Source organism: Schistocerca americana, chromosome 3 (genome assembly GCF_021461395.2).
Source record: "Schistocerca americana isolate TAMUIC-IGC-003095 chromosome 3, iqSchAmer2.1, whole genome shotgun sequence".
Taxonomy (NCBI): Eukaryota; Metazoa; Arthropoda; class Insecta; order Orthoptera; family Acrididae; genus Schistocerca; species Schistocerca americana.
In genome coordinates this window covers 767,857,547-767,869,965 of record NC_060121.1, presented here as the reverse complement: position 1 = coordinate 767,869,965, position 12,419 = coordinate 767,857,547, and the positions used below count along the sequence as shown (strand labels likewise).

At 41.1% G+C, this 12,419-nt stretch overlaps 1 protein-coding gene across 1 annotated transcript in view; it reads left to right on the top strand.

Annotated features, from left to right (window-relative positions):
* Positions 1-12,212, top strand: part of LOC124607084 (UDP-glucosyltransferase 2-like) — a 64,997-nt gene extending 52,785 nt beyond the window's left edge. Inside the window, exons 5-7 of the mRNA XM_047139273.1 lie at positions 6,492-6,714; positions 6,796-7,015; positions 11,001-12,212. Coding sequence (XP_046995229.1) covers positions 6,492-6,714; positions 6,796-7,015; positions 11,001-11,274 — 717 coding nt within the window. The 3' untranslated portion in view covers positions 11,275-12,212. The remainder of the gene's footprint in view (positions 1-6,491; positions 6,715-6,795; positions 7,016-11,000) is intronic.
* Positions 12,213-12,419: the final 207 nt, after the last annotated feature.

The window sequence follows — 12,419 nt, the reverse complement described above, 5'->3', positions numbered from 1 at the left end:
CCCAGTGGCTGTGACAAGTTGTCAATTGAGAAGGAACCCGACGATAATAATCAAAGTGGTTTAGCTGTAACTAGTGTTATGCCCGGTCTGGAGCCGCAGAGTCTCTCCGACCACAATAACTTTGGTCACGTTCAGCAAACTAAATGTAATGAAGTCGTGTGGTGTTTTGACTTGAAATTAGGAGACTGACTGTAAAAGGCAGCTGAAAATGTTGTTCAGGAAACCCCTACACACGTTGATCTACATGTAATGAAGACAGATGTCGATCACTTTAGCTGGAGACAAATCCAAAAGGAACTGTTGGATGAATTTGAGGAACACCTATACAACCTAGAATAAGCCACTCTATAATACTAGTAAATATATAAGGCACCAATGCTCGTTGTCTCTTAGACAGTGGCAGTGAGGTGAGTGCGTTGTCTCAGTCCTTCTTGATGGATTACCAAGTACAGGTAAGCTTACAGTAATGAGGGTATCAAGACTGAAAATAGTGGTACTACTGGCAAGGTGTCAAAAACGGTAGAGCAAGAAGCTTTGCTGCCCTTAAATATTAATAGTAATGTGATTGATCATCCATGCTTAATAGTAAACAATCTTATATCGAGGTTCTAATTGGCACAGATTCCTTGTCAAAGTATCAGGGTGTTGTTGACTTTGAAAGAAGCCAGTTAAAAATGGTCTTGCCAATATCCGGAGTAATTATGGTACCATTTATTGACAAGAACATAGTAACTAATGATGAGACTTGGGAGCTTCCTATACGAGTTCTAAAAAATAGAAGGTATTGGGACGAAGATGTTGTTCTGTAGGGAGGAGGTTGTTCTGTAACCTCTACGCAATGTGGCAGCTGTGCGGTCCCAGCTGTGTGAGATCTTCTTTCCCCATTTCAGGTCTCACTCATTCTTCATCTTTCCTATCCACCAAAGTTTCGACCCCTTCTTTACAATACTAAAATTTTCCGATATGCCTATCAAGCCAGTAATAAGCCAATGAATTATGTAGGGAGGAGGTTGTTCTGTAACCTCTACGCAGTGTGGCAGCTGTGCAGTCCCAGCTGTGTGAGATCTTATTTCTCCATTTCATGTCTCACTTATTCTTCATCTTTCCTATCCCCAAGATTTCGATTTCTTCTTCCCATAACAAATTTTGCAAATATTGCCATTAACTAACCATGAGTTCTGTAACCATTCTGTGCACCGATTAGTGAAGAAACTACTGGATGTGACAAACCTAATAGTGACAAGTAAACAAGAGAAAGGCATGAAGCAATGAAGACATAAATGTATCTGAGTAACAAGTATGTATATATACGTTTTAGGAAGAACGTTGGTGATATTGTGGTACAAAGTGTTGTATTATAGGAAATGGTTCCACAGTAATAGTAAAAAAATATGCAGATTAGTTTGTAAGCAGAAGCTCAAGTGGCAATGAGACCTATTGTCTGCATTAGAGCTAACTAGTAAATAGTAGAAAAGATTGCTTAGTGTTATGGAATATATGCAGATAAGTTGCAATGATGAACTCACCTTGTATAGCAAGGAATGGCAATAATAATGGAACTGTACAGTGTTTGTGGTTGAGACGTGAAGGACACGTCCTTGAAGTATTTATGAGGTTGGAGCCGGCCATTATTTTGGTGTAGTTTGTGCTAGGACACGCCTACACGTATTAAGGGTATGAGTTGGAGGCGTGAATGCGACAGTAGGTACCCTTATGTTAGATGAGACAAAGCAGCTCATGGTGCCCTATAGGTTTAAGAAATTCAGCATATCGCATATCCAAGATTACTTAATGCACTTCAGTGGTAGGTCAAGAGAGACTACCTGTGGTTTCAGCATCTGATCAAATGGAAATGGATTGCCACGTGAGAGAACTGATCAGCTGCAGTACACCATAGAAATGAAATCAATGTGCTATCCTGTGCTTTAAACTGTTAATAGAGTGAGTATTACATAGGTACATACACTAGCAACGTAATTGAATATCATAACTGCAGACGTGAAACATTATTAATAGCTCAGCATAATTAAACTTGAAAGGTCTCTGTTGGATTCTTTTCATGTTAATTTCTTAAAACTGTTGTCATTTACGGCGTAATTTCCACTTCTAAATTTACTGTGGTGTTTCTGACTATCTGGGAGGAGACTCTGCAGTGGAACGTGTTACTTTTACACATAAACAAGAACGATCTGTCCCACTACTACACTTAAAAACACAGTTTATATGTAATTCATGTCACACAGTCTCATACAGAACCTACATCCGCTTTCTTTTACATGCTGTATATGATAAGATACTGTCATCCCCCTTCCCTTCTGTGTGAAAGGATGAATGAGCAAATGTGTTTCTAGTTGCATGCTTGATGGTAGCAGACAAGCCTGTCTGCTAGAGAACAGTAGGACCAACGTCGGAACAGGTAGCTACGCTTTCTAGAAGCAAAGAGGTTTCTATTCTTAACATGGTCCTAGCCGTCCCTTGTCATGTTGGTATAGGAAACTGCCTCTCTGGTCACTTCCATTTGTATCTGTGAAGCACCCTCGGCAGGGGCCCATGGCAGTCGGTCCGCAGTGAGCGTCTGAAGTGGTAAGATCTCCAGTAAGAGCATCTCTGCTAAGCCTGTAGGACAATGGATTTCTTAAGTTCAGCCTAACTGAAAATTTAATCACCTTTATTTCAGGCTTAGGTATAAAATATCTAATGTTATCTTAAATTGCGAAGCAGTGTAATTCAAGTGTGAAGTTCAAAATATCTTCCAGTAGTTGCTTTGTCACTACTTTGTGAGTAAAGTGGAACCACGTGTTGATCATACGTAACTCTAACTAAGATCATCAATCTTAAATGCGAATGTGCGTGAGATTATAACGTCTCGTCTTGACAATATTTTTCAATATAGCAACTTTTGTTTATGTTCAACCCACGTGGGGTGTACTTTGTGAGACCAGTACCACGTGCTTTTACAATTGTTTGACCCATCAGGTTAATAGTAAGATGATAATAACGAGTTCGAGGTTTTTCTTTTGTAAATTGCGTTTCTATGTAATTTATTTTAATTATCAAAATTATTGTGGAGTTACACTCTTTGTGTAAACCAAGTTGACCATGTGAAGCATGTGGTGTAAGCATCAAAGTAGCCCTCAGCTATTCTTTTCGGGAGGATTTCACAGAGAGTTAGTATGAATTTTTAGTGTACCAGTGATGGTAATTTCATGACGACAGGATTGCGCTATGAACGTAACTTCTTTGGATGAAAATTGAATCGGTTGGTCGTGGTTAATTTCCTCTAACATATGTTTCAACGTTCTTCGTGTGTTATTTTATGAATGCAGTGTTGTATGCAGTCTCCCAATCTTGGCTCCATAATTGATGTGTTCTGTAAGATTACAAACTTACATTTTCACAATCCTAAATAAGGCACCAGTTTAGTTAGATGAGACAAAGCAGCTCATGGTGTCCTATAGGTTTAAGGATTGATCAATGTTAAAATAATTGTCTAAATATAAACTGATTTATTTCTTTTTATTTAAATTCTATTTATGTTCTCGGAAGATGACTATTACAGGATTATAATTAATGTTAGTCTGGTTGGCCATCCGGTAAACTAGACTGGATACCTGGTGAAAAAGTTTCTCAGTAATGCAAGGATAACTTCCCCAGATAGCTCACAGCTTTTAACCCGCTTTTATTATCTTGAATATCAGCACCGCTTTCAGAACAACTTAATGCAACAACATTACAAACTTCAATGAAATGTGGAACTGACACAGCAGCGAATGAACAATAAGTCACTTTAGTAATCGACTAATCATTGTGCTTTTTGAACACTCAGCAATTGTACCCCTATTACCACAAGTTACTCAAATGTACAGAGAAGCTAAGAATGACAACTAATAATTAAGTATACTCATACCGTCTCTAAGAATGAGATAGTTGACGATGAGTCAGCCTGTAAATAAATACAGATGTGTCAGGAATGTACCAAGCATTGGTTCAGTGTTCTGGCCCAGAAATAATAATTTGAGATGTAAAGGTTTCATGACTGGTCAGAAAGTTTTCTTTAGAACGTGATTAATGGCGTATTGAGCCATTTGTTTACCGATTTAATTACAGTAAAGTAACCATGAGATTGAAATAGAAAACCGTTCTGTTAACTTTGTTTCAGTAAAGAGTTGAAAGGTAAAATGTATATATATCCCCATTTCATTTTCACCCTCCCTTAGCTATTAAGTGAACAGAGTCTGAGGCACTTTTTTTTGTTTGTTCTACAGGACAAACCAGATAATGGTAGCCTGGTAGCTGCGTGAAAGCGTGGAGTGACTTGGACACAACTCTCAGTGACCCCTCCCTTTCCGCATTGTAGTATAGAGTGGACGTGAAGTACGCACACCATAGCAACTTCCCCCCTCTTCCCTTGTGAATCGTAATGTAGAACGCCAGCCAAAGCGGCTACAACAATCTATGTAAAACTGGAAGTTTATGATTCGTGAAATTCTCTTTCAGGTGTAGAAATTTTCCCACCCTCCGCCCCACAATGTGTCGTCCTTAGCGTAAGTTAGTTTAAGTTAGATTAAGTAGTGTGTAAGCTTTGGGACCGATGATCTCAGCAGTTTGGTCCCATAAGACCTCACCACAAATTTCCAATTTTTGTAAAATTTGCAAGAGCTATATAGCACGAAAACATGTAGATAATTTCAAGCAACATCATCCAGTTGACCTTTGGCAACAACTGAGAGATTGATACTTCCTCCTGCCTCACACGAGACGCTCTCCGGGTCTCAAAGTGGAGAGAGTAGTATTTTTAAAATATAGACGCCGATAATTTGACATGGAATGCTGCAGACATGGAGACTGGCCGGGGTGAGATCTCAGGTGTGAAACTAACGTCAAGCTCCCTAGAAATTCCAACATAAGCAACATTCCATCAGGACGTGCATGTGTCGTTCCATAATCCGCTTTTTCACCGTTAATGTCGGCGATGAGGCATAGGACTGATGGGTGACTTTTCTGTAGTTTGTCAAGAGGACCGTTCTCCAACTTAGTACTTAAAAGTAGTGACTCAATTCCTTTTCGTCAGGTTTTCTTCATTACCGCTTAGCTCAAAGCATACATCCTACGACGGTTTAAAGTTAACCGTAAAATGCGGTGCACGGAGTAAGGTATCTGTGGTAAGAAATATTAAAATTACGTTATGGAGAACGTGTTTCCCCATTTTCGTAGGTGTTCGTGGAATGTTCCCTAGACGTATTCTGTCAAATGCTACGACATATCAGAATGATGTGAAGAGCTTGTATTGTTATGGATATTCTCAAAGTAAGGAGATGGATTAACATGAAACTCGAAAAAATTTCTTCAGGTCAGCGAAGCGTCATTATGCCTCTCGTCCACTGTAATCAGTAAGCAGGTGGACATCGGCTAATCTCGGCCAGTAATTCTGTGAATGAGACAAATTACTTTCCAAACAATACTCACGGCGCATGCTATCGACATTTACAATGTTTTGCAGATATTTCCAGTGTAGTACAGGTAAACTGGAATAAGAAATCAAACGAAATGCAACTAATCTGTTGCGATCCACCAGTTTTTTTTCATGTTGAGTTCGGTTCACCCTTCCAAAATACTTCAGACTCTATTAATAAGTGAATTTTACTGTAAATGGAGTTGCCAAGTTCTCGCTGTACAGTTACTAAACGCCTGTCTGTTTCTCTAGTGAAACTAAGAACTGGCTTCAAGCTACGCCCAAAGCGAGGACTCGTGTTGCACCGTGACACTTTCAGTCAGTTTTATTCACCTAGGTTCGGCAGACACTTTCTGTCAGTTCTAGTGACCTTGGTTCGGCAGAAACAAAACAAAAAAAAAAAAAATCCTTGTGTTTGTAAATTTCAGCTGTATCCCATTTGTTGCCAAGATCACCACTACCTACAGTACAGCTGCCAATCTAATGCAACTCTACGACGTCAAATCTATCTCCGCGACTCAGTGACAGTACGATGTCAGTGGACAGAGGAACTAGAATGCTCGCACAGCTAAGGAACTGTTCGCGTTAACACATTAGCGGATGATAGTTTTTCGACCTGGAACCGTGTTCTTATAATGTGCCTCTGCCTCATGAGGAAATCTGATGAGTTACTTGAGGAGGGAATAATGGCTGCAGTCTACAAATGGAATGACTGTAAGAGGTGAATGCAGCAATGATGTTAGTGAAATTAGAGAACTAGGCTATCGTCAAAGGTTTAGATGCTGATTTGGACTTGACCAACATTAAGGAACCATCCTCTAATTTGCTTGACGTGATGTACGGGAACTGTGTTACAGATTCTCAAGATGACGGGATAGCGCTACGACAAAGAACGGAGACAAGGGCGATGTAGGCCTACAGGCCAATATGCTAAAGACCCGTATCAGTTTTTATATATTTCGCTAGTACCCTAGCCATTGCGCTTTGCTTAAACGCTCTTCATGAAAAGAAATTTCTGATATCTATTTCCACTCCGCAGGACATTCAGCAATTCTTGGACGGAGCGGAGGAGGGGTTCATATTCTTCAGCTTAGGGTCTAACATCAAGAGCAGTAACCTTCCTGAGACTATGAGGAATAATTTAATGAAGGCCTTCGCCCAAATCCCACAAAGGGTATTGTGGAAATTCGAGCTGGACAATCTCCCTGGGAAACCTGACAACGTCATGATATCCAAATGGCTGCCACAGAGAGATATACTCGGTATGAAACAACACGCAATACGTTTTCCGTTGCCAGTACTGTTGTCGCAGCATTGACGAGGTAAATCTTAATCTGTTGCAGCTCATCGCAACATTAGGCTCTTCTTCACACACGGTGGACTACTGAGCTTCAGCGAAGCGGCGTATTTCGGAGTACCACTTCTCGCTATGCCAGTGTTTGGTGACCAGAGGTACAACGTCGCCAAGATGACGTCAGCAGGTGTAGGAGAGAAAATAGAGTTTGGAGAACTCACCACAGATTCTGTACTGCGAGCGATACGGCACATTATCGAAAATCCGAGGTAAGTCTGGCTTGCAAACAGCAGCCTGTCCTCAAAGAAGTCCGATCACTGTGTTAACTGAGAAGAAGAAAAAGAAAAAATTATGTGACAGAAACATCCCAGGGATACACACAATTACAGGTCTTTATTAACGAGTTCATTCTGTTGTAGAACTTTGAAACGCGTTATATGTTCGCATATTATGCCCTTCCAAAAGCTAGAAATATCCTGTTTAGGAATAATCATATATTCCGCAAACAACGATCATCTGAAACCCACGCAGAAGGTGTCGGCGTCCAGGTTGATGCCGTGTTTCTTGACTTCCAGAAGGCATGCGACACTTTCCTCGCTGCCGCTTAGTAAACAAAAGAGAGCGTATCTAATGTTAAGCTAGCTTTGTGGTTGCATTGCCTGGGTACGTAGCAAACAAAACATACCATGTCATTCTTAATGGAGAGACATCTCCAGACGCAAAAGCTTACTCAAAAGATGTGTTATAGGACCATTGCTGTTCATAATACATATTACTAAAGATTTAGAGGATAGCGCCGTAAGCTTCATGTGGTTGTTCGTTGATGGTGCTGTTGTATACATGTTGTAACGAAAAGGTCTGCCCAAACAGGAAACCGTCATCACACGCTGAGGAATAAAACGTGTTACAAGTACATGAGTCCGGAGACGCCTGGTTTCCATGTTAGTGATCATTTTCTACTTCAGAATCACATTAATCACGGGACACACACAGAAGCACAACGTACGAGCATTACATAAATATTTTTTTGCGTAAAAGTTACGATTCTTATGTTCACTGCCAGTGTTTGTTGTTCCAATTGAAAGAAGGTAATATTGACATGTGACTCACTTCAAATGCTTATGCTGACATGCGCCTAACTTCACTCCTTATGTTAACATCCGATTAACGTAATTGCTTGTGTTGACATAAAACTAACTTCATTGCTCTACTGACATCAGTCACGTAGCACATAGCATCAGCTTTTCGGTGTTCAGCATGTACTGTGCAAGCACGTAGCGTCAACCATTTAATGTTCATTACGGGCTTCATTTCCAGTACACTGCAAAGGAACTTTAGTCAGGTTCGCACATTTGCTGTAGAGATTAGCAAATGGATGACGCTCACTGTTTGTATCGGGAAAGATTTCTAGGTGTCACGACAGGAGGTTGTTTGAAACAGTTGATCGTCGTCTTAGAGAGCGTAGTACGATTAAACCTTCTGCTGGTGACTGTGGAAGGCCTAATGGACAAGGACACCTCATCTGGATGAGAAACTTCTTCGTGCGGTTGACGACAACCCTCGAGTAAGTGTAAGAGAATTAGCTGCGTCCATGATTGTCTGGAGAATGGTACATGAGAACCTCCTGTATCCGTATCTTCTACATTATCCATGATTGTCTGGAGAATGGTACATGACAACCTCCTGTATCCGTATCTTCTACATTATGTTCAGTAACTATTAGCGGCTGATCTTCCTTTGCAGATACACTTCTGCGAATGGTTCATTCAATAACGTGTCAACTCTCACTTAAGTGCAAATGTGCTGCTCATGGGTGGGGCATCGTCATTACGTGATCAGATTGTAAATTTTCACTATCAGCACATAATGGCTGTAGAGAATCATCAAGAAATTGTGCGATCACGTCACCAACAAAGATTTTCTGTGAATGTTTGGGGTGAAGTTGTTGGTGACTGTTTCTTAGGGCCTCGTGTTCTTCGTCCCAGACTCAACGGACAAACTTATCGTGCTTCCTTAGAGAATACTCTACCTGATCTGCAGGAACATGTGCCTTTACGAGTGCGACAAATGATGTACTTCATGCTTGATGGAGCTCCTCCTTATTTCAGTGTTAATGTCCGTAGACTTCTATATAATAGATTTCGAGACAGATGGATAGATGTGGACCAATTCCTTGACCTCGATGCTCTTCGGACCTAGATCGAAAAGAAATGGTTCAAATGGCTCTGATCACTATGGGACTTAACTTCTGAGGTCATCAGTCCCCTAGAACTTAGATCTACTTAAACCTAACTAACCTAAGAACATCACACACATCCATGCCCGAGGCAGTATTCGAACCTGCGACCGTAGCCGTCACGCGGCTCCAGACTGTAGCGCCTAGAACCGCTCGGCCACCCCGGCCGGCACCTAGATCGACTACATTTTTATTTGTGGGAGTATTTGAAGCCTTGTCTACAGTACCCTGGTACAAAATGTATAGAGATTTTGTTCCGGTATCGTAGAAGGCTGTAAAACAATACGCAGTTTTCAAGGGATATATCACTGCATCAGGGATTCTGTGCAACGGCGGACTGATGCATGTATCCTTGATAACGGAGGTCGTTTTGAACATTTCATTCAGGAAAGTTTTTCGTACTGTACTGATACGTGTGGTGTTCATGCGAAAGTACATTCGCGGGCACAGGAAGGATTCTTTGATTTACTCTAGAAGGAAGTGGAGTGGACATATAACATGTAAAATACTAGTTCACTTTATTACTATGCAGACATGAAGATTTATTTAACTTTGTAGAATCAATTGTCACAGAAATGTTCTGAGTATTTACAACTGTCTCTGATTATTAAAGTATAACATGCTGCAGACAAATTTAAAAGACTCTTCACTTGAAGATCGACTCTCATAATGTTCGCATAAAGTTCTACCTAAAGATGTTTAACACACTGGTGGCCTGTGTAGGACGATGCTGAGAACTGCGCTGAGCGTAACTCCCGTCAGCCGTAAGCAGGCGAGCCGTTGCGGTGGCGTGGAGGGGTTCTAGGAGGTGTGGCTACGTCGGCGTTTCTCAACCGTGGTGGCGGCATGCAGCGACTGTACTCTTCCGTGGTCTCGTTGCGAGGTGCCAACTTTGTTTTGTCTCTGCGGGCAAAATGTTCTTCCCCTAGGGAAGAACATGCAAATAATGCGTTTCCAGATCCATGTCCATGTAACATATTTTCTTCCTTTACCCTTTAGGAATGAAAGTCCGGCCATACCTTTTTGTTACACACTGTGTAGAGATGTCGAAACGCTTGAAAATTGTAGCGAAATACAACAAGACATGCAGAGAAACGACACCTGCTTCCGTAACTGGCAGCTGACCCTCAACATAAACAAATGTAACGTATTACACATAAGTAGGCAGTAAGGGCAATTATTGTGTGATTACACGATTATTGAACAACAACTGTAAGCTGTCACGCTCATTAAATATTGTAGGCAGGAAACGGTTTAAAGTGGGTCGAGCACGGAAAATTATTAGTAGGAAAGTCAGATGTCAGACTGAGCTTCGTTGGAAGACTTCACAGGGAAGGTAGTCGACCCATGGAGGCGGTAGATCAGAAAATGCACTTTTCGGCCGTTGCTTGAGTATTAATGCTAGTACCCTTCCAGATAGGACTTACAAAGAAAACGGAGAATACACAAAGAATGGCAGCGCGTTTCGTCAAAGGTTCATTTGGGTTAGCGCAGAAGAGACGCTCGTCGGACTCTAGCAGCAGAGGTTTTGGGTATCATCGTATGGTTTACTATTAACATTACAAGACAGCACTTTACCTACATGTGTATCTCTCTAAAATATAATTAAGATAAATTCAAAGACATGCGAGCTCACACGGTGGCCTTCCAACTACATCTCTTCCTGTCCACCATTTGCGAGAGGAGCAGTTAGCATTAGCGGAAAGGGGCTAATGGCAGTGGTACACAGTATACCATCTCCCACGCATAACAACGAGTCAGTGAGAGAATAAATGTAGATATACATGTATTAACGTTGCTCAACGTGGTAAAGACAGTACCCCTCTGTTGTAGCCTGAAGACAAGCACCAGCAATTCAGAGTGATTTCAGAGACGAGATGAAAGTCCGAGTGAGGTAAATCTGGAGCATAGAGGAAACTAACATTAGTATTTAACTTACTTTCGATAATGAGATAATTAAAGGAAGTTCCAGATCCCAATTCCCGCTCATTACAGTTGAAAACGGCCTTGTGTTGCAGCTACCAGGAGAACATGAAGCGCTTGTCTGCTGTGTACCGCGAGCACCAGAGCACGTCCCTCGAGAGGGCGGTGTGGTGGGTGGAGTACGTGATCCGCCACCAGGGGGCTCCTCACCTGCGCAGCGCAGCCCTCGACCTGCACTGGTGGCAGCTGCTGCTGCTCGACGTCATTGCCTTCATACTGGCTGTGGCGGCCGTCGCGGCGTTCCTTCTCTTCAAAGTGGTGCAGTTCTGTGCTCGAGCGCTGGGCCGTAGCAAACAAAAGAAGGACTGAGTGAATATCACGTGTCGTGCCTCTGAGACGCCGTTTGATTAAAACGACGAGTTGCTAGCTGACAGGCTACAGCTACGACGTCGAAAATGCAAGTCGATTTCGTTGTTGCCAGTTTTTTTATTTTTGTATTTATAAATTATTTCTTTGTGTTCATAAGAACTGATACTCAACGTTCTGCAGGTTCCTAAAGATTAAAAAACTGAGTAAACAATACCCAATCTAACACCAACCAGCATCAGCATGAGGAGAGCTATCATTAAGGTTTAGCACACAGTGTGTAAAGAAGTCATTAGAGAGTGCTAGAAAAGGATTACAGAAAGCAGTCAGGCATGACATCAGGAAAGCATGTGCCTGAAACTGTGGTAGGTCGTTTGGCCAGTATTTGTGGCACGTGAGAGTACTGGCAGAGGCGCGATTATTTCCTGTATTTCAAACATATTAAGGAATGCTTACCAAGCACTGTATGATAATGTTCCTCATACAGATCAACTGCAGACAAAAGAAATGAATGAAGGCAATCGCCATTTAATGACAGATGGAACTCTTTCTCTGTAATTGCCTTCTGTTTTTAGTATTTTCCTCTTCAGGTAGATATTCACACCTCTCATTAAGACAGGGTTCTTTTCTTAGCTCAGATGCAAACGGGTAATAGTAATTGTAGTCCTATACCATTTGGCATGAAACAAGGAAAGGCCATGTCGTCTTATGGATTACCATGACTTAGGAAGACATGAAAAGAGTGATATAGTAATTTGCAATGATTTTCAGAAAATCCAGGACACACTATGGATTTTATAAAATAAAGTGTGCTCATTTTCAATTCCAGAAAGTTCGTTTCTGAAAAGTTTGCCATGGGCAGTGTGAAATATATTATATAATACTCAAATTAAATTCATTCTTCAATAAAGATGGTATTTCAATTTATTATACTGAGCTGGAGCCAAAATTGTAATGTTTGTTGTATAGTTCTATATTAATTTTTTTCTGATATTATTTACTTCACTTCCTTGAGCTTGAAACTAGTTTCATGTGTAACAGAAATGGATGTAGTATTATTCAAGCTATTAAATTATATGCTTTTTAATATGGATAACGTTCAATTTACAACACTACAAACAGGAAGTTTGTATTCGGATTCCTCAAAG